This window comes from Myxine glutinosa, chromosome 6 (assembly GCF_964187855.1).
Source record: "Myxine glutinosa chromosome 6, kmMyxGlut1.1, whole genome shotgun sequence".
NCBI lineage: Eukaryota > Metazoa > Chordata > Myxini > Myxiniformes > Myxinidae > Myxine > Myxine glutinosa.
Genome location: NC_136266.1, coordinates 44,514,853 through 44,538,626, shown reverse-complemented (window position 1 = coordinate 44,538,626; position 23,774 = coordinate 44,514,853). Strand labels below are relative to the sequence as shown.

Here is a 23,774-nt window from a genome sequence, read left to right as displayed (position 1 = left end):
ACTTGAGTCTTTATGAATGGCGAGGATGCTCTATTGCAGTGAGTATGTTGTCAAATTGTAGACACATTTCCAGTAGATTCTTCATCAGGGGAGAAAGGGTATCAGAGATTTTGCCACGTTGGCATAGGGAATAAATTCATGGCCTTTTCTTCTATAAACCTGATATTTTATTTTCAAGTGACATATCAAGACATCTTCAAGTGATATTTAACATCGATCAACAAATTCTAGCAAACGGGTCCAAGCTCAACTTCCCATATATAAGGTTGGTGACTCATTGATGCAATATACCCTGATTGTGGAAATCCAGGGTAATAGTTTATAGCTTGGTCAAGAAGACCTATACCAGACAGCTATTTGTGAGATATCCTTCCAGCCTACCATATTCAACAGCACTACGTACGTGAAAGGGAAACAAGTGTTGATGTTCTTGCTTGCTGCATGCTGTGGAGTGATTTTCAGTCCAACTGCGCCCCCTTTTGTTTGAAAAAAAAAAAAACCCAGTAAAGTCGATAGCCTCATGAAAACTTGAATTTAGAATCACCACATCTCAATTGACTGGCAGGTTTGCCTAGAGGTATGCACACTCACCACTGAGCTGTATAGCTTAGGTTTGAATTTCAAACCAGCTATAAACAGTCATATTGGGTTTCACAGGCAGGATGATTCATCAATGTTTGTGCCATCCTTTGAATGGATGTTAAACTGGGCCCCTGTCTGCCAGCATTAGTTTGTGGATTGTAAAGATCCCATGTGTCCTTTGTGAAGAGTATGTGAGGTATTGCCGGCACCCTCGCCAAACTCCAACTTATTGTCCTGACTTCCTGTGTTGGAGTGGTGACTCATCCAGGATTGCAACTCGAGCCAAGAAACTGCTTTGGCAGAACCGACGCTTGGACATGTTAAGTACAACTGAAGCTTTTGGCAGATATCAAAGAAGCATAAATTTGATACATCAGCTGAGTTTTTGAGAACAGGCATGAATCCAATTGTAAAGAAAGAAATACAACTGAAATAGCATGCTTTCAAAATGAAGATGGCGTACATATATAGCTTGAGCAGGCCATGAATGTCATTTTGTGACCAATTTCAACCTTTAGCCTCGGTAAAACTCAAAATAATACACCAGAAAAAGTTTGCCTGCTTTAGTTTTTTTAATGTTGAAGGCTGCAGTCACAGACTATATAGTCCTCATCGAGGACAGGCCTTAAAAGAGCTACATTGATAGAAAAGAGAAGAAAGAGAGAATAATCTATGAGTTTTTGAGAAAGTAAAAAAAAAATCTCCTTTTTGAAAAGAAAAAGATCATAAGTGTTTGGAAAGACATGGGAAGGCAAAGAGTTACAGAGTTTGGCAGTGGTGGGGAAGAAACAAACATCATAACAGCCCACCCTTGGCTTGTCAATGCCCACACGATAATCATGAGATGTAGTGGCTTTTCGAGTATTCCGTGGTCTCGCTACTGAAGTAATATCTGCAGAAAAGTGAAAGAGAGCCAACATTGCGGCGTAATTCGAGCGGGTCGAGCTTTGGGGTCAGATTGGTTGAGTTGATGAGTCGGATTACTTTGGATTCAGTTCTGTCCAGTAAATATGTGGAGCTAGAATCTCCCCAGATGTGAGAGCAGTACTCTATAAAAGGACGAATCAATCCTTTATATAGTTGAAGCAACTGTTGAGAGGAGAAGAATCTTCGACATCTGAACATGACTCCTAGTTTCTTCGAGGCAGACTTATCTATTTGTGTAATGTGTAGATTCCAAGATAAAATTGATGTAAAGGTAATACCTAGTAGGTTTATTGAATCACATCGTGCAATTGTGGAGCTTTCAACGGAGATTGGAGAGTTGAGAGGAGTTTTAGAGAGAGGTGGGAAGAAAATGAGTTTTAGAAGCATTAAATGTAACTTGATTACATTTTCCCCACTGGGAAATCTTGTTCAAATCCGAATTTAAAGAGGTGGCTGTGATCAAACGAGATGCAGATCGAGTGAGATTTGGCCAGTTGGAAGACGCTGTGATAAAGTATGATAAAGATCATTTTTTTGTCTGGATTGGTTGATATACAGAGGCATGGCAAGCTAAAAACCTAAAATTTGCAACGATTTTGACCTTTGAGCCATGCATAATCCCAAAGATAACTCATTTGAGATTTTGGTATGTATCCTTATGGGATGTATTTATGTAACCTGGAAATGCCTTTTCTACAACCCTCCTTTTTCCAAACCCACCTCTTTCTAAATTTCCAGTTTTTTTCTTCCTGAGAATTTCCTTATGTATCTATCTTATCCACCCCCTGCATGCTCCCCTCATCCATAATTCTTCTCCACACCCATTACTTGTCTAAGTCTCGCGACATTTTTTTCCCCTCAATCTTGCTGTTAGGGTGTTTGTCCACTCTTTTTGCTGCTCCTTCGTGATCCGTTCTAGCTCCTCCATGAGCCTCAACTTTGCATACAAAAAAAACAACCTAAATTCCATCTCTATCAACGTGAATACAAGACAAAATGTGTCGTTATAATGTTACACCTTTGACCCCTTAAAATCAGCATGGAGGCATAAATCAAAAAAAAATAATAATAATAATATATGTATATATATATGATCGAGCTTAGGTCTGTTGGGCCCAGAGTACAGTGTCTTCAAAATGTATTCACACCCCTTGACTTTTTCACATTTTGTTGTGTTATAGCCTGAATTTTAAAAGGATTAAAATAAATTCGAGCAATTTAAATTAGAATTAAAAAGAGCTCCATCATTAGGAAATGGAAAGAATATGGAACTACCCAGACTTTTCCTAGAGCTGGCAGTCTGACCAAACAGAGCAACCAGACAAGAAGGACCTTGGTCACGTAGAGAGAGAGATCCAAGATCCCACCCCAATGCCCACTGATAGAACTATAGAGTTCCTTGGCTGAGATGGGTGAACCTACCGAAAGGACAACAGTCTCTGCAGCATCTCACAAATGTAGGCTTTATGGGAGTGGATAGCCAGAAGAACCTCTAGAGAAAAAGGCACATGAAAGTATGCCTGGTGTTTGCATAAAGGAACGTGAAAGAGAGCATGAGGCAAAAGATTCTGTGGTCTGACGAGACGAAAATTTAACTCTTTGGCCTGAATGCAAAGCACTACACCTGGCGGAAACCAAGCACAGCTTATCACCCATCTAACACCACCCCTATCATGAAGCATGGTGGTGGCAGCATGATTCTGTCGGGATGCTTTGCAGAAGCAGTGAGTGGGAGACCTGTAAGGATAGAGGGAACAATGAATGAATGAATGATCGTTTTGAGGCTATTTTTTCCCCGCTAAAGCGGGGGTTAGCCTTGCGGGCCCCATGACCTCATGGTTCCGTTTTTGAGGCAGTTTTTATGGCCGGATGCTCTTCCTGACGCCAACGCTTAGTCACCTCTTACGATGAGCAGGGATACGGTGTACCTATTCTAAGCCGGGGTACACACCGGGATCATTCATCCCAGCAAGCTGGTACTCAATTTGCCGACCTCAGAAGGATGACAGGCTGAGTCAACCCCCCTGGTGTTAATTCAGCGATCGACCGGGATTCGAACTCAGGTTCATCGGATCCCAAGCCGGCACCCTAACCACTAAGCCAACACCAGGCTCAATAATAATAGAACAATACTAGATAGAGGGAACAATGAATGGAGCCAAATACAGACAAATCCTGGAGGAGAACCTGCTTCAGAGTGCAATAGACCTAAGACTGTGGTGAAGATTTATGGTCCAATAGGACAATGACCCAAAGAATACAGCCAAAGCAACACAGTAATGGCTGTAGAAAAAGAACATGAAAGTCCTCGAGTGGCCCTGCCAAAACAGACTTGAATCCCATTGAGAATCTGTGGAAAGCCTAAGCTTGAAGATTGCTATTCACTGACATTCCCCATTCAATTTCACAGAGTTTGAGCAAATCTGCAAGGAAGAATGGGAGAAACTCCCCAAATCCAGATGTACAAAGCTGATACAGACATACCCAAGAAGACTCGAAGCTGCAATCGCTGCCAGACACTTCTACGAAGTATTGACTTAGGAGGTTGAATAATTATGTAAATTAGATATTTCTGTATTTCATTTTTAATTATTTTGTAATAATTTCTAAAAAAAAAACTACAATGACACTCCTCGAAGTCACGGTGTCGAACGATATACCTTCGCCCACATTATTACATCATTATACATACTTGTACCAAGTTTGATTTAAATCCATTCAGCTATTCTCAAGTATCACATTTTACCCGACATGACCTCTGACCTCACCAAAATCACAAAATCACCTCACTCCTCACCTTTGATGCCAAAATATAATCAGTTCATCTTTGCATCATAATATACAGTACATATGTATGCCAGGTTTGGTCAAAAAACCCATCACCGGTTCACACGTTAGAACAGTATCATAATTTTTTGGGACCTCTGACTTTTGACCTAGTGACCCCATAATCGAATCAGTTCATGGTTACATCATTATATATACTTGTACCAAGTTTGATTTAAATCCCTTCAGCTGTTCTTAAGTTTTCACATTTTTACCTGATATGACCTCTGATCTTTGACCTCTTGATGGCATAATCCTCTTGATGGCAGTTCATCTTTGCATCATATATACTTATACCAAGTTTGTTGAAAATCCCATCACTGGTTCACGAGTTGGCGCGGCAACATTATTTTTCATTAACATGACCTCTGATCTCTTTACCCCAAATCTAATCAGTCCATCTTTTCATCATTATACATACTTGTACCAAGTGTGACTTGGATACCTTCAGCCTTAGATACCATGACTGGTTCATAAGTTAGCTCGGTAACAGAATTTTTACCTGATAGGAAGTCTGAAATTTGTCCTTCGACCTCTTGACTCCAAAAACAAATCAGTTCATCTTTGCATCATAATACACACTTCTACCAACTTTGGTCAGAACCCCATCACTGGTTCACAAGTTATCACGGTAACAGGAGTTTTACCTAATATGACCTCTGACCTTTGACCTCGTGACCCCAAATCTAATCAGTTAATCTTTACCTCATAATACAAACCTGTGCCAAGTTGGACCAAGATCCCTTCAACCGTTCTCAAGTTATTGTGGTAACAAAAACCCATCACGGACGGACGGACAGACAGACAACCCGAAAAACGTAATGCCTCTGGTGACATCGTCAACGGAAGCATAAAAATTCAACTTTGACATTACGGTGTATTATGTGTAGATCACTGACAAAAAAAAAATCTCAATTCATTCCAACTTTGACATTACAGTGTATTATGTGTAGATCAACAACAACAACAACATGCATTTTAAGGCCATTTTCCCTGCGAGAGCGGGGGTTAGCCTTGCGTTCCCCATGACAATCTTCTCCATTTTGCCATATTTTCTGCATCTCTCCTTGTTAACCCCCTTGCCCGCATTTCTTCTTCCACCATCTTTAGCCAAGTCTTTCTCGGTCTTCCCCGTCCTCTACTTCCTTCTACATTAATTTCCATCACTCTTCTCAACCAGTCACTTTCATCCTTCCTCAACACATGACCAAACCATCTCAACCTGTTCCTCTTCACAGCATCAATCACAGGCAATATTCCCATCATCTTTCGGAATTCATCATTTGTCTTCCTCTCTCTCAACGATACTCCGCACATCCATCGAACCATTCGCATTTCCACCCTTTCCAGCCTTCGTTGCTGCTCTACATTCATTACCCATGTCTCGCTCCCATAAATCATAACACTTCTCACACATGCAGCATACACCTTTCCCTTCAGCTTCAGCGACACTCTCCTCCTCATCAGCACGCCACTCAGTTCCCGAAACTTCTTCCATGCACATCTCACTCGAGCAACCGTTGCCGAGTCTGATCCACCTTCTCCATTCAGCATGTCTCCGAGGTAGCAAAATGTTTTCACACCTCCCATCTTCACGCCGTCTCCAAGATCCAACTCAACATTTCCTCCATCTGCAGCTCCCTCTGTGCACACCTTACATTTGAATGTAGCTGCCACACTGGTAAATGACCCTCTCGGACCACTACATTTTTGATGAACCCACTCAGCGCACATTGTACATTGAATGGAGTTCACTCCGACACCCTTCCTGCACACAGCCCACGGCCACTTCCCAGTTCTTTCCACCTCACCACATGCTTTACCACTTGCCATCACCTTCGTCTTTCCGATATTCACCTTCAGACCTTTTGTCTCCATACATTCCTTCCACTTGTTCATCTTTTCCTTCAGTCCATCCATACTTTCCGCAATCAACACCAGATCATCTGCATACAACAACTCCCACGGTAAACCCTCCTTTACGTTCTGAGCCAGCACCTCCATCACAGCTACAAATAGTAGTGGACTTAGTACTGACCCCTGATGCACTCCCACCTTCACCTCAAACTCACCACTGTTCCCGTCCTTCGTCCTTACAGCTGTGCGCGCTCTTTTGTACATTGCCATCACTACTCTGATCAACCATTCCTCCACTCCTAACTTCCTCAATGCCCATGTCAATACTTTGCGTGGAACCCTATCGAATGCTTTCTCCAGATCAACAAACCCAAAAAACAACTTCTTCCTCTTCTCCATGTACTTCTCCTGCAACTGCCTCACAATGAAAAGCGCCTCTGTCGTTCCTCTTCCTGGCATGAATCCAAACTGCATTTCGTCGATCTTCACTTTATTCCTTATCCTCCTCTCCAACACCCTTTCCAATACCTTCATTCCATGCTCCAATAACTTTATCGCTCGGTACGAGCCACACTCCAGAGGGTCACCTTTCCCCTTGTATAGAGGGACGACGGTACTCAGTTCCCAATCCACTGGAATGCGGCCTTCTTTCACCACCAGATTACAGATCTCTGTCATTCTCTTCACACCCCAACTTCCTGCTGCCTTCAACATATCTCCCACAACTCCCGTCGGCCCTCCCGCTTTTCCACTCTTAATTGCTTTTATCGCTTCCTCAACTTCCTTCTCAGTTATCTTCTCTGCCGGTCCTAAAACTGGGTTACTCTCTATGTTGCCAACCCATTCATTCTCTGTATTCAACAGCATTTCCATATATCTTTTCCATCTTCCTTTAATTCCATCTGGGTCGACAACGATTTGTCCCACTTCATCCTTCAAGCAACTCACCCCCATCACCTCACACCTCTCTTTTGCTATGTGCTTTGCAATCCTGAATACTGCTTTCTGACCCTCTTCCGAATCCAAGCGCTCTCCGAACATTTTCCTACATGCCTCCTGCGCCTTTGCTACCTCTTTCTTTGCAGCCTTACTGGCTGCCTTATAACTTTCATGCTCTGCTGTTTCTGCTCCCGTACCCTTCGCCTTCTGCCACTCCTTGAACTTCTTCCTCTTCTCGTCAATCCTCTTTCCAACTTCATCATCCCACCACCATGTTTCCGAGTGCCTCGGTGGTCCTTTTGTCCATCCACATACCTCACCAACGGCTCCCAACAGACTAGCTTTCATTGACATCCAACCACTTTCAAGCTCAACCACATCATCCTCTACCCCACTCAGCCTCTCTTTTAATGCCTCCCTTACTGTCACCTCTTTCAACCTCCACACCTTCATTCTCGGTTGGTACTTCACCCGCCGAGCTCTCCTCGCACCTTTCACCCTTATGTCGCAAACAACCAAGTGGTGCTGTGAAACAGCCTCCTCCCCTTTGTGTCCCGGAGGTGCCCCCTTTCTCGCCTACGCACCATCAGGTAGTCAACGGTTGTCGTCGACCCACCTGACGTGTATGTAACAAGCTTATTATCCTCTTTCTGGAACTGAGTATTACAAATCAACAAATCAGCTCCATCAGCAAACTCCAAAATCCTTTCACCTTCTCCATTTCTCACACCATATCCGTAACCCCCATGAACTCCCTCAAAACCATCCATACTCCTTCCCACATGTCCATTCAGGTCTCCTCCCACCACAACAACTTCCTCATCTTTCACGTTTTCCATCAGCTTCTCTATCGCACACCAGAACTTGTCCTTCTCTTCATCGCGTCGACCAACCTGCGGAGCATATCCCGAGATGACGTTCACCAAGAGCTTTCCAATCATCATTTTCACCATCATCAACCTATCACTCACTCTAGTCACACTCACCACACTGTCTACAAACTCCTCAGAAAAGAGGACACCAACACCATTCACGCCCTCCGGGCACCCTTGCCACACAAACTTGTATTTCTGTCCCTGCCTACCCTTCACCATTCTCACACCACTTCCCTTCCATCTCGTCTCCTGCACACAACATATGTCCACTCTTCTTCTGACCAATACTTCCACCACTTCTCCTGATCTCCCTGTCATTGTCCCTACATTCCATGTCCCAAACCTCAGAAACCGATCTCCACTTCGGGCTGCACCCTGCCCATATGTAGTTGTAATTGTCATGGTTCTCTTTTTGAGGCAATGTTTTTATGGCCAGATGCCCTTCCTGACGCCAACCCTCTTAGTCGTCTCTTACGACACGCAGGGATACGGTGTACCTATTCTGACCAGGGTACACACTGGGAAACGTTTAAAACATGGAAATTCTGGGGGGGGGGGGGGGGGGCGTCAGCATCACGGCTGTGGTTTAAACATATTCCAACAATATCCAAACAGAACCATGAAAACCATGAAAAACAATCTGGGAAAAGTCTCCAAGCGAGAACGTGGATTTGAGAAAGAAGGAGCAGAGGCGGAAGAAAAACGAGATACAAGGGGCGGGGCACAAGAATTGTTACGGAACCCAACGTCGGCCTCTGTTCCCCTTACCGAGGGGGGATTAATCCCCTCGTCTGACTGACCGACGGGGTCCCTGACGCTGCCCAGCTACCTCCGGAAAGGCAGGTGCACAGCCCCGTTCGTACCGTGGACAGATGTTAATTGCCGAGCGGTTTTAGCAACCGCGGCACGAACTATTAACAGAGACTAGACCCGATCCTTGAACGTTGGCCAAATCGTGCCACAGGTTTTCAATGGGGAAAAGACAAAGACGAAGGATGTGAAGAAGAGGAAGACAACAGTAGGAAATACGAATATGATTTATTTCTACCTATTATGTACACAATGAAAAGTAACCAAGGAGGAGGAAAGATAATAAAATAAAATACAGAAGAAGAAGAGACACAATATGTGTAGATCACTGACAAAAAAAAATCTCAATTCATTCCTTTTTAACTTTAGCCTGCAACACAACAAAATATGAAAAAGTCAAGGGATGTGAATCCTTTCCGAAGGCACTATAACTCACTTTCAAAATCGTAAAGAGGATTGGCTCAGTAATGAAGGAATAGTGTGTGATTGTAATTGTTGGAAAGACAACGACAGAAAGGAATTTGAAAAATTATAAGTTAATAATAAATACCTCAATAAATAGCTTGGTATATAATATAGTATAGCCTAATAAATACCTTACTGTACAAGGATAAATAAATCAGTCACTTGTAAGAAGTCATAATATGCCATGCATTATGCAAAGGTGGGATGTCATCAACACATCCGACCTTTGTGTACAATTAGATAATTTGTCATCATTGGTTCACGAGTTATCAAACAGAGTGACCACTATATTGGTTCACGAGTTATCAAACAGTGAGCATTATATTCGTCATGGGTGTGTGTCTGTCTGTGTGTCTGTCTGTGTGTCTGTCTGTCTGTCTACCCGATGATAACTACCCGATGATATCATCCGATCTTGATGAAACTTGGGTGGGAGGTTGATATCATGATCTAGTTGTGTCCTGCCTAGAGTGGGCGTATTGCGCCCATTGTGGGCGGAGTGATGCACGAAAAAGATGTCTTTTTAGGGGGTAATCGAGTTCAAGCTACATCTTCTCCGAGGGAGTTGGTGGAATCCAACAGGGGTTTCGATATTTGGTTCGGCCAATGTCATGTGTCTAGCCCCACGGAGCTCGATTTTTTATTTTCACCCCAAGGTCAAGGTCACAAGGTCACGAAATTTAGAAAAGTCGATTTTTGATGGTTTTATTACATTGTTCGCTTCCTGATAGGATGAAATGTCATACATGATCTTATATTATTATCACATACATCATGAAATACAAGTTTTCCAACAAATTTCAGAATCTTCGACCTTTGACCTTTGAAGGTCACAATGGTCAAAGTCTCAAAGTTGTCGGAATCGAACCGAATTTTCAGTATTGTGAAGCTAACTAACCTCATAACTGATTATACATTATTTTCTATCTCATTTCAAGGTCATTACCCTTCGTTTTGACATTTCCGGGCCTGGCCTGTCAGGGCCTGTTTCGGTTATAGTCCGTCCTTTGTCATTGAACCGCTCGCTCGTGAACCATCGTCGTCTCCTGACTTGTCATATTTTATAAATACAGTTTTAACTCCAACCCAAGAGTATTGTAGAGTGAGTGAGGCACATATATTCAATCAATAATTGCCAAATAACTCCGAACACGCCAAACCACCCTGACCCCTCACCACACTTCCCCACGAGCCACTTCAATTCCTCTTTTTATTCCCCATAAGTTCCAACATCGTTTCCCTTATATTCATCATACTCTACCTCCTTTCCAAATATTTTTCTTAACTTGTCCTCCATGTGTCGTAACACGTAGATGGCCCCACAGTGTACCTTCTTGGCAGTTTCCACATAAGGAATCTGACTGCCTTCGTCGAGGTTGTCGTTTATGATGATACGGCGGGACCACTGACCGGCTCGCACTGCCCCACTGCCATGGATGAGGACCAGCAACTTATCTGCTTTACGTGCATCTTCACTCTCAAACACAAATGTCTGTGGTTTGTCACCAACCTGTGCAAAACAGGAAGCATTTCTTTTTCATGAGAGCAATTTGCATATTTTGATAATTATCCTCAAAATAATCATATGGCATTGCCATGATAAAAAAAACTAGAGCAAAGTCGATGGCACACCATAGCAAATCCCCACACTTCCCAACTAAAGGAAAGTTGAAAGATGGCAAAAAGTTCCACCAGGAATGACTCAATATCAAATTTTGAAATTTCTTCTCGTTTTGAGTCCTGTGACCCAAGCCCCCACCTCCTAGGGAATGAACCGGGGGTCAGATCCAAAAAAACAGTTACATATTTCATGCATCCCCCAATGTTGATTGCAAATACAAAGTCTCATTTCAAAATGTTAAAAAAGGACCCATAATCGCATTTTTCAGTACTTGACCATTTGACTCTTGACATGGCTCTTGCACATTCGTACCATGTAGTGATCATATCGACCAAGTTTGGTAAATTTCTGCCCAACCGTTTAGGAGTAGATAACGTGACAGACAGCCGTTTAAAATATCCTCTGATTTTTTTCAAAAAGCGTGGGGATAACAAGAGACCTCAAATAATAATGAGAACAGCATTCGTAAAGCGCATAGTCTGGCCTCGCACGTTCATTCTGAACAAAAATGCCATGGTCAACTGAACACGCTAATATTATGGCCCACTTATATTATGGCACATATACCTGTATCATCCATGCACCTTATAGTGTCACAGTTTCTTGGCATGGGTTATGCAATGTCATAAATATAATTATTCCCTCACATCGGGTCATAGATCAGATATATGAAGTTTCAGATTATTCGGATAAAGATTTCAATTCAACCAATTATGGCTGAAATACCACTTCATCAATGATGTCACCATTATGACCCGATATACCCGATATACCCGTTGATGACATATGCCAAGTTTCAAGTTTTTTTGGCTTTTTTTCTTCATCAAGTGGTTTTGAAGAAAATTGTGTCCAAAGTTTTTACTTTAATCCAATATGGCTGCTATACCATGTGACCTATGACATCAGAGTTAGCCATAAAATATTCTCCATTGGGAGTCCAGCCCCTCCTATCTTTAAAGTTCTGCATCGATCGGATAAGTGGTTACAGAGAAATGCATTTTTAAAGCGAAAATATATGGATGCAGAAACAAACACAAACAGATAAACACAGACATGAGACTAAAAACACAATAATACATAAAATCCAGACTTCCACTAACTGGCAGATTCTGCCTTTTGTTATGAAAATGTCAAAATTTTATTATTTAAATGTCATTTTGTGTTGTAGAAGCCATGACAAATTCATTCGAGGCTGTTTAATGTGGTCATTTTTAGAACATTTGTAAAACACATAGGCGCATGCACACACGCATCGCAGTGGACTCTCAATAATTTGCAGGGATATGCTCTGGAGACCGTTCAAATTAGCAAAAATGAGGATTAGTGAGAATCAACTTGTAGTTTTGTGGCACAGCTCGGCAGATAGAGAGTAGCATATTAGTGTTCGTATTAATTCAATAGAACATTCAACAGTATTCGTGTTGTGCTACAAAAGACATAATAACACGACTATTTCACAATGAAACATAACCATTCAAATTCAGTGTACAGACAACTGTCAGGGTCTTTTATAAAATACCACACAGAACTGTGCTGTGAGCATCAGAAAACTAGAACAATGCAACTGTGTCGCCAATATGCCTCCGCATAGTCCCACAACGGGTAGATGCCATCACTCTGCATATGTATGGATAGGGCATCACGTTTGTGAAGTTTCGTGTTGATCGGATTAGGTTCGTTTTTCTATCCAAGATGGCGGCCAAACCATGCGACCTATGACAACGTTTTCAAACTATATGCAACAGTGCTGTTAGATGATATTTGTAAAATTTTGCATCAATAGGGTGAGCGGTTTCAGAGATATAATTATTTAATATTTTCCTTCAATCCAAAATGGCTGCCAAACTATGTAACCTATGATGTCATAAATTAAATATTTCAATACAAATGGGTCATAGATCATGTGCCTGCAATTTCAGATTTTTAGGATAAGGAATTCGATGAAAACATTTTTGGCTGGTATACCACTTCACCTATGATGTCATCATTATCATGCTTTTGTTCCCCATTGGGAGTACTTGACAATGTGTCAAGTTTCAAATTTTTCCATTCAGCGGTTTCTGAGAAATATTTTTTTAATTAGTTGCTTTTAATCCAAGATAGCTGCCATGCAATGTGACCGATGACATCGCAATTATCATAAAAACATTCTGCATGGGTGTCACTCCTACCCTGAAAGTTTCGTCTCAATCGAACATATGGTTGCTGAGAAAAACGAGGTTTAGCCCGTACGGACGGACGTACAACCCAAAAACATAATGCCCTCGGCGACTTTGTCGGCAGAGGCATAAAAAGTCGATTTGCAGCACAGATTATGCATTCAGCAACAGAACGGAAGGCAAAAGTGCTCCAGAATGCTTCACGCGCGATACTCAACCAAACGGGAAGTGCTTCACATACATGTGTGATCACCATTGGAGCTCCAGCAGCGAAGAGCACTAAAGAGTATGATCTCCTGCTGAAAGGGACAGTTCCAAAAACGTATTTTGAACCCTAAAAATCATTTTTCAGAAAGCAAGGTTAAAAAAAACCCTGAAAAACCAGGCAGAAGTCGTAATCCGGGCTGGATTAGGAGTGGACCTTTCAGGTCCGACATTTAACGCCATAATTGAAATCAAAATCTAAAAATCGAGGTTTAAATCAAATCAGTAAAATGTCCACACCCTAGCAGATAATGACTGCAAAAGCACAGGCACACATGGTAGGTGAGAAACTGAACAGTGTACTGTATTCAAAAGAGTCAATTTGGGGTTTACATAACAGAGCAGATATGCAAGTTGAATTCACTTATGCAAAGTGTTCCAAGGAAATTTCTAACACCAGAAACTTTAACCGCAAACCGTGCTCTGGACATGCTGCTTCTGCTGTCTCAACAATGGACGGATGTCCTCAACGCCAGACAATAAATCAGAGCCAAACCAACAAATTGCCAAATCAGAGCCAAATCAGAGCCAAACCAAAACCAAACGTCAGAAACGTTAACGTTGTTCTATAAAATCCTTATAATACTACCGTGGTACCAGTGCCTGATATTGCACAGTATCTTAAATGTCCACCATAAATTACGGTAAAGTAAAAGCAATCACATATATGGATGATGGTGTAGGCAATGCATCGCCCCATGTGGAGTTAAATTATAATGAGCTCAATAGCAAACGCAAGTCGAAGATGCACTTTTACCATCTTGGCCTCCCCTGTATGACCGACCGCTCCAGGCTTGTTCACCTATGTTTAAAGTGAAAAAACGCACACCTTTTGAAATGTCGCACCTTCCAAAGAACACGTTTGACTACACAATCAAACAATGAAAGTCTAATTTATAATTTTGTAAAATTTTATTATTTTATAAATTTATATTTATTATTTTATTTATTTATTATTATAAAATAGAAATTATTATTTTATAAAACGTCTAATAAATGAAAAATTGCATGGAGCATTTATTGCTGTTGACCCAGATGCACCAACTTCTTCAGAAAGATTCAATGAAGTTCCATTCTGTAATAATGGGCTGTGATGAAAGTGCAGCAAGTGATTCGGTAAGCATGGTTCAGGCCTCCAACATGTCTTTCTCCTGTCGAGATGTCTATCGATCGCAATCCAACATAATGGCTTGATCTCAATCTCCAGAGTCCAACGGCATTCTTTTTTAGTAGGAAAAAAACACCTGCATTCTTCTTTAAACATCTACCATTGCAAGTTGATCGTGGTTTGTTCATTCAGTAGGTCAAGCCTTTTGCCGATCAGCTATAAGTGGAAATTTCACCAATCAAATATATTGCTGTTAATGTGGGTACTACAACAGTAGCATACAAATATATCGTCACATCAATAAAGAAGGTCAAGAGGCCAGTCTACAGGAAGTTGAGGAAGCTGAAAATAATGACAAGTCCAATTATGACCGTCTACAGCACGTGGCGTGTAAGTAAGCATCTGGAATATGTTATGTGATGGATTATACACAATTTATTGCTCGATCAGAGCCATCAACATAAATTGATAAAGCAGCTAAGTATTTGGACTTGTCAGAAGTGCCAAAGTGAAAAGAACATCAGATATTATACTCTTAATAGTGATGCAATTCCACCAAGTTTGGTTCATTTCTGCACACCCGTTTCAATAGGAGGGGATATCATGACGGATGATCTGATGGAGACAGATGGAGCCGATTACAATATTCCCAATTTATTTTAGCATGGGAATAATTACAGGACTGCATCTAGATATGAATATAAAATACATGTTAATAAATGCTTCTGCGGTTTCAATTTATCCTCCAATGATTTAAAATCGCATTTCACTTTCGTTCCAATCAATCAATTACATAAAAAACAATTAATGTGTCTGCTTCTGTCTTTTGTCCAACACAATCGACTGTCAACCTAATGTGCGTGTCAATGTGTGTACAAAATAAATGTGCGTGCGTGTGTGTGTGTGTGTGTGTGTGTGTGTGTGTGTGTGTGTGTGTGTGTGTGTGTGTGTGTGTGTGTCATTGGTTGTTATCTCCATATGTGGAGAAAGTGGAATGGAGTCTTCCCTGGTCTCGAAGTATCCATCTCTGTTTTGGTACGGGATCATGATTCATGGACCAGTTTGTGAAGTTTTCTTGTTCTCAAAGTTTTGGTCCGAGGGCTCTTTTAAGGATCATCACCGAGCCCCAGACAGCTTCCAACTGCTGTTCATTTGTAGTAATATTCCCAAGGATGTTTTTTTTAAAGATCTCGGAGATTCTTTTTTGTCATTCCCGTTGCTCCAATAACCAATTGGTACAATTTTGGTGCTCTTCAGCTTCCAGGATCTTCTCACTTCATTCTAGAGGTCTTGATATTTGGACATTTTCTTGAGTCCTGCATTGTTTCGGCCAAAATCACTGGGTACTGAAACCTCAATTAGCAATACATTGTTTTCTTTTTTGTACCTTAGTACTATATCCATTTGCAATGCTTTGTTTTACATTTTCTCACTCAATGGGATCATTAGGTCGTGCGTGAGCATTACTTTTATTTGTGTGTGCCATTGATTGTTATCTCCATTTGCAGGTTTATGATGAGATCCACATCGTTTTCGACGCTTACAGAGAGGACAGCATCAAGAAAGGAGAGAGGGGGAGAAGAGGAAAGTCAACAGAAATGGTGGTCCTTGATGTGATATCACCGAACCAAAATGTTCCAGTGGTATTAGAGAACTTTTGGTCGTCTTCCATCAGCAAAACTGCTTTCCAGGCATTCTATGTTGAGTGGCTCACCACCAATTATCAAGGCACCAAACCGCTATACCTTGGTATATCACCACAGTCATGGTTGGTGTCATCTGGGTGTGCTTCTCCATTCCCTCGGCTCAACTGCACACACGAGGAAGTTGATGACAGGATGATGTTTCATGTGCAGGACATTCTAAGTCACCGGTCAGGACCTACATCCTTGACGCTGTCATCAGGTGACACAGATGTCTTTGTGTGCCTGTTATACCACATCACAGTCAATTGGAGAGATATTGGCCTCCAAGAGCTCTGGCTCGTCCGCAACTCAGGAGTGAAAAGATCAATATTACCACTCCATGATATCTGCACAGCGCTGGGAGACGAGCTCACAAAGTGTCTCCCAGCACTCCATGCGCTGACTGGTGCGATACAACCAGCAAGATATCAACTAAACTTGCAGCCCTGAACGCTGTCCGCAAACTAGGAAATTCCTCTCTGATCCTGAATTTCGACTGCCCACAGCTAACAGAAAGCACAATAGAGATGGCGGAGACATTCTTGGTCAAGTGTCTCAAACCATCAACAGACCTGGAGATATTTGACGACCTGCGTGTCGCTGCATTTGATAGCAATGCCCTCAAGATGGACTTTGAGAGAACCGCTTGCACGTCAACTAATGCAAGAAAACATATCCAAAGAGGCTATTACCAACAGCAACTGTGGGTCCAAGCCCCATTTAGAGACGCCACCTTGATTATGAATGCCGAGTCTTATGGTTTTGTAAGAAGGGGCAGTTTATTAGTCCCTGAGATTGTGATCTCAAAACCCGAAGGCCTGCCAGATCCCTGTAGGTGTGGCAAGTGTGCTCGTAAGAATGGGTGTCCATGCAGGGTAGCTGATTTCAAGTGTTGCAAGTACTGCAAATGCAAAGGAGGTGATTGTTGTAAAAACCCTATCACTGAATGAACACTGCTCATCATCCTCATAACTGGACTCTGTTGTGTTACTCTTCATGTTCCTGTTCCCGACCCTGGTTTATGTGACACATAAACAGTACTATTGTGGTGTTCAAAGTTGTATTGTTGGCTGTTGGGCAAATTCCCTGCTGATCTTTGAAACATTAAGCTCTCTCGGTACTGCTACCTACTAAAGTAATAAGTTTTTTTTGTTTTTTTTTCATTTTAAGTTAACATTCCATTGATAATAGTATGATTGAAAATACAATTTCTTTACAATAATCAAATGCTCGCTTTCTTTACTATGATATGGCAATTCCAGTATGTAGGTAGTTGTATGGTAATAAGTTGACCGAACGCTTTTTAGTCATTTTCTCGTAGAAAACCCATTTGGAAATATATGACCTCCTAAACATGGCTATTCTGAACATTTTAAGCACCTCAGAAAATCTGTAGCTCCAACGGTATAGAAGATAGAGCTATGTCGGAAATAGCACTTCCTATGAAAAAGGGCGTGGTCATTTTTAAAAGGGCGTGGTCATTTTCGGGCTTTTCGCCCCGGATAGAGATTTTGGCACACATCCCAGGTTGTTCCTGTGGGTGATATTAGCCTATAACAGTTGAGTTATCCTCTCCTAAATTATTTGCATACATATGTTAGTCAGGTCCTGGACTAGTTTCAGAAGTCGGAACGAAGCCCTCCCAGGTCTCAAAGTATCCACCTTTGTGTGTGCGCATATGTATGAGTGTGTGCATACAAGTTGTTGTTGCCAGTGTGTATAGTATATATGTGTGTGTGTGTGTGTGTGTGTGTGTGTGTGTGTGTGTGTGTGTGTGTGTGTGTGTGTGTGTGTGTGTGTGTGTGTGTGTGTCTTTATACATGAATGAGATGAGTTTCTTTTCAAGGTGCTGTCTATATCGTTTTCCGTTATTTAATTTGAAGTTACAAAAAATGTAATATTGTCATGCAGAACTACAAAATTGGATTTTAAATGATCAACGCTATTAATTTATCGAAGATAAAACGTTATATTTCAATTTAAATGCCTTTCTATACAGACATCTCACGCGCGCGCGCACACACACACACACACACACACACACACACACACACACACACACACACACACACACACACACCAATAACAAAGGAAAAACTGTAGACACACACCAATAATAAAGGGAAAAAAAAACTGTAAAAAAAAGGGTGAAAGGTCAATGCACTAATAGTGCAGTGGAGAGAGAAACAGGATGACAAAAACAAATAGTCAAATAGGCAGACAGCTGTACAAACAGATAAGTAGACTTTATATATCACTATTTCTTCTTGTTTATTTTTTCTTCCTACAATTCCAGTAAGCATCTCGGAATAATAATAACTTTGTTAAAAAAACAAAAAAAACCAACAACAAAAAAAACTTTCGTACCGGCAGTAAAGTCCTTGTTAAGTCGTATTCCTCTTCCAGAAGTTTGTAAATGTATTGGGTTATAGCCTGAAAAATAAGGACATACAGTTCAACTACTGAAGAAACAATAATAGAAATCAGAGATTCTATTTGCACATTAAGCCAGATGAGTTTTCCACTTTTACAAGAAAATTAGTGGAATGTGATGTTAAAGGAACTCCCCCCTAAAAAAACAAACACACAAAGGTAGAATTTAAAGCAAGTTACCTTATAATCTTTCTTAAAATATAATTCACTTGGTATGGAGGCTCTTGGAAAAGAATAATTGTAAGAAAAGGTCAAGCGTTCAAATGCCAAAGTAGGTGTATCAATGAAACAAAGAAGAGATTGAAATAAAACTGAAATTAATCCCTTCCACTGAACTCCCTCAAAAATAATAAAGCAAAATAGATTAATTAAATGGTTTTCTCCTTTCAGAAATGCCCGAGTTTTCCATAACTCGAATTGCAATGCAAATTTGGAAAGGCACTCATTGCTAGATCATAGGTTGAGAAATACGGGACGATTGGCAATAAAGGAAGCATCAACTTCCGGAGAGGTGCAAGCTGGCCCAAAGCAGATCTTTCCTGTTCAATGGATGGAATTAATGGAAGGTTCATCAAGGTACGCTAAGAGTCTTGAAAAGGAAGGAGAAGCTGATGTTTTGGGCCTTCGTCAGAGCAAAAGAGGGTAACCCCCCAAAGCATCAGCTTATTCTTGCTTCACAGGGTCAACGCCCTGTTGATTCTAAGCATTGCTATACCTGTCCACCGACACAGATCGACACTAGCCTTCACCTGCAAGACTAGTTCGACTTTCTACTTTGAGCCTGCCTGTTCAGCCTGCACAGCACGAAAGTACGTAACCGAGGGACAAGCAGTGAAAGGCCACTTGAGCATCTTCCATTTTAGTGCCTGTAAAAGAGACACAGAGAGGTCACAGAGTGTCAAACTGAGAGAGGTTCTAGAGGTGATGCCAGATCATGGCCTACCAGGTTAACAACTCATCATGAAGGGACAGAAGATGAGTTGGAGCACCGAACCAAATGTGACTACAGTATTCCACGAATTGACGTATGGTGGTCTTGTACAGGTGGAGTGAGGCCTCAGGAGGGAAGTATCAGCGAGCCCGATACAAGCAGCCAAGTCACTGGGAGGCTCCTTTGCCAATGCCAGAAATATACTTTTTTCTTTTCTTTTTTTTTTGTATACAAGATCGAGGCTCGTGAGAGAGCGAACATTAATCACACAGAAAGACAAACCGACACATAAAACAAATAACATCGGGAGCGGTAGACAAGATGGGGAGAGAGGGGGAAGGACACAAACACAACATTTGAGAGCAGGGACCGAGAGACATGGAGACATCGAGAGATCTGTGGGAGGGAGAGGGCTTTGGGGGGGGAGGCATGGGAAGGGGGGGTGGGAGAGGTATAAAACATATGGACACTGCCAGGACTTCCAGGAAAGAAGTTGGAATTTCAAACAAGGTGGATCTAGGGTGAATTAGTGGGGGTAGAAAAGATCAAGGTTTTGGATGGGGGAAAATAAGAGATGGTGGTGAACAGCTGTTTTAAAGACCTGGAGGGAGGAGTGGGATTGAAGGGAGTGTGGGAGTTTGTTCCAGAGGTGGGAGAAAAGAGTAATGAAAGAGTGAAGGTGAGCAGAGAGCCGAGATTTCGGCAGTTTAACCATCAGAGGGTTGCTGGCAGATCTTGTGCGACCTGTAGGAATATTTGGGGGACAGAGCACAGAGAGAGCTGGGGGAGCAAGGCCGGAGAGGAGTCGGTAGAAGACAGAAAGACCACCTACCTGCCTGCAGTGAGTGAGTGAGTGAAAGGGCCTCAGAGATAGCTTCATCGCGGGAGATTCCAATGATTCTGAAAGCTTTGGTTTCAACAGCGTGAAGCCGAGCTAGGTGTGAGGCAGGAGCACCAGCCCATAGGGGAGAACAGTATTCCATTGAGCTGTGGATGAAAGCCTTGTATGTGGTGAGGAGCTCAGGTGTGCCTAGGAAGGACTTCGCACGACGGAGGATGCCCAGTCGGCGACTGGCTTTGGAGGCCAGCTTGGAAATGTGGTTTTCCCAAGAAAGATCATGGCAGATAGTGAGACCCAAAAGCTTGAGCGACAGAACTTCTTGGAGAGGATTGTTGAGAAAGTAGATGGGAGGGTTGTCCAGTCGATCTTTTCGGAGAGACATAGTAAGAGTGTGAGATTTGTCAGGATTGAAAGACATGTTCCACTTGTTTGACCAGTCTATGATTTTGTCCAGGTCTTCAGAGAGTGAGGAGGATGCAGACTGCTGATCTGAGGGAAGAGGAATGGAGCGGCAGAGAGTGGAGTCATCAGCAAAGAGATAGAGAGGATTTTCCAGAGAGTCGGAGAGATCATTGATAAAGACCAGAAAAAGCACAGGGCCCAGCACACTGCCTTGGGGAACTCCAGCCTGAACAGGAAGGGGAGATGAGAGAAATCCATTCAGGGCCACACGTTGACTACGACCAGAGAGGAAGTCCGCAAGCCATGCATGGAGATTTCCATGGATACCATAGGAGGAGAGTTTGGTGAGCAGAGCTGGGTGCCAGACTGTATCGAAGGCACGTGATATGTCAAGGGAGACAGCTCTGATATTCCTGTTTGACATCGAGGACCTCCATCCATTGTTGAGACAGCAGAAGCAGCGTGTCGAGAGTAGAGTGACCTGGTCTGAAACCAAATTGATGATCAGAGATCAAGCCATTGGAGAAGAGGAAAGATTTCATATCCGAAGCAATGATGGATTCCATGACTTTGCTGATAATTGGGAGCAGGCTGATTGGTCTGGAGTTGCAAGGATCTGTTTTTGCACCTTTTTTGTGTAAAGCTGTAATGTTTGCTGATTTTCAGGATGCTGGCAGATGACCTTGAGCAATAGATAGGGTGAAAAGAACAGAGAGAGGGTGAGATAGAGCGGCAGAGCAGGATTTTAGGACCCGTGGGCTGATGCCGTCTGGTCCAGTTGCAGAATCAGAGTCGAGGTCAGACGAAAACTCCTCCACCTTGTCAGGAGAGAAGGACACAGAGTCCAGGAGCAGTTGGGTTCGACTGGGAAAGGTGGGAACAGAGAGAGATGGGTTTGGGACTAAAGATTTTGAGGCAAACACAGAGTTGAGGCATTCGGCTTTGTCACGTGCGATGTCAACTGTGTGGCCATTTGAGGTAAGGGAGGAGATGGAGGGGGAACAAACACCAGAAACGGATTTGACCAGACGCCACCAGGATTTGGAGGAAGGAGACAGATTTGAGAGTTCATTCTTGAGTGAGGAGAGATAGTGCTTCCTGGCACTCCTGAGGGTAGACAGACACTTGTTCCGAGCTTGGTGGAAGGAACTGAGATTGCCTTCAGTTGGATTAGCCTTCCAAGAGGCAAAGGCAACTTGTTTCAGGGCAACTGCCTCACCACAAGATTCAGTGTACCATGGACGGGAGGAAGGGTAAGACAACTGAAGACGAGATGGGATAAATCTGTGCATGAGAGAGAGCAGTTTGCTTTGGAAGAATTCCCAGGAAGAATTGATGTCAGAGGCAGTGGAGATGCGAGACCAATCCAGACGATTGATGGCTGCTTGAAGACCGTCCCAGTCGGCCTGAGTGAAATGCCAGACTCGTCGACGCTGAGGAGGCTCTCTGAGAATGGTCAGAGAGATGTCCACTTTGACAAGCACATGATCATAAGAACCCATTGGAGCAGAAGAAGAGCAGCAGACATTAGCAGGGAAGTTTGTCATAACCAAGTCTAGAAGAGGAGATACTCCATTGGCTGAGATCCGGGTCGGGAAATTGACAGATTGTGTCAATCCCAGTGAGTCACAGAAGTCCTTTGCTGAGGTGCCATGACTGGTGAGAGAGGAACCCACGCCCAACCAGGTGGCATAATGACAGTTGAAGTCGCCACATATGAGGAAGAGAGAGTTGGGATGAGTAGATAGAAGTTGGTCCATGTTGTCAGACAGTGAAATGTAAATGGAGTCATCACTGTTTGGGGGACGGTAGAGAACACATATGAACAAAAGGTGGGAGCGGAGAGGAAGCCGTAGCCAGAGGTACTCCTGGGGGTGAGGAGGAGAGAGGGCAGTGCACGGAGAGTGAGGAAGAGAGTTTTTGATAAAGATAGCCACCCCACCACCAGGACGAGGCTCAGGTCTATCATACCGGAGGAGGGAGTAACCAGGAAGAGATATTAAGGAATCAGAGACATCTTGAAGGAGGAAAGTCTCTGTTAAGCAGATCAAGTCTGGATTGTCAGAAGCAACCTGTATGGAGAGATCAGTCAGGTTTGAGCGAAGGCCCCGGATGTTTGAGGTCCATACCGTTAATGAAGAGAGAGGGGGAGCATCGGGTACAGGACAGGGGAGGGGAGGAGTTGGGTAAGATGAAGGATGAGAGGGGGAGGTAGGGAGAGCAGTTGATAGTGTGTCAGAGATTACAGAAGAGTTCCAAGAAAGGGAAGGATGAGCAGGATGAAAGGTTTGATGGTGAAGGGATGAGGCACAGTGAGGGGTTGTTTGAGGGGGGGGGGGGGGGGCAGAGGGAACTTATCACAAACAAGGTAAAAAGTGATGTCCAGACTAAGAAGAGGGATGGCGTTGAGTTATTTTAATGGTGCTTGTTCATAACCATGTTATGAATAGAGGGGGATCTAGACCTAAACATGGATAGCGGGTGGGTATTCTTTTGATCAATACTGATGAACCAGTCTTTTCCCCAATTACTGAATTTCTCAAAGACTTGAAGGCAGTGATACAGGCCAGGAGGCAGGAAAAGTTGTGTATAGGGTTGAGTCATCAGCACAAGTGTCTAGCCGTGATGAAATGTTGTTGGGCAGATAATTTATATAAAGGAGGAACAAAGACGGCCCCAACACAGAGGCCTAGAGAAAACCTGCATTAATGTTGAAGGGCCATAGACACAGAAAATCGTGTTTGGTTTAATTAATAGATATTGCTTCACTTAACACTTAATCGTCCTTTTTTTTGAATAAATATCACTCGATTGGCCCCCGCCACCCAAAAAACGGCGATTTGATTGCTCATGTGACTGGCTACGTCATCGAGGGAATTTTTGTTGCTGCTGGTAGTTTTTAGCTGGTAGTGGAGTCCCGCCTCTAAAATCGTGATGTTCATTCATGATGTCACCTGTGTGATGTAATCGAGGGAAAGGTTTCTCAGCACGCAATGATAACTGCCTGACCAAGAATCTTCTGATAGTCAAAATCATTATTAAAAACTAC

The 23,774-nt window shown here is 42.7% G+C and overlaps 1 protein-coding gene across 6 annotated transcripts in view; it reads right to left on the bottom strand.

Annotated features, from left to right (window-relative positions):
• Nucleotides 1-23,774, bottom strand: part of ARB2A (ARB2 cotranscriptional regulator A) — a 182,165-nt gene that overhangs the window by 150,636 nt on the left and 7,755 nt on the right. For all 6 annotated transcript variants that reach the window (XM_068119912.2, XM_068119911.2, XM_078779792.1 and 3 more), the window contains 2 exons: nt 18,486-18,551; nt 10,612-10,791 (listed from right to left, as the gene is read on the bottom strand). In XM_068119912.2, the coding sequence (XP_067976013.2) occupies nt 10,612-10,791; nt 18,486-18,551 (246 nt within the window). The remainder of the gene's footprint in view (nt 1-10,611; nt 10,792-18,485; nt 18,552-23,774) is intronic.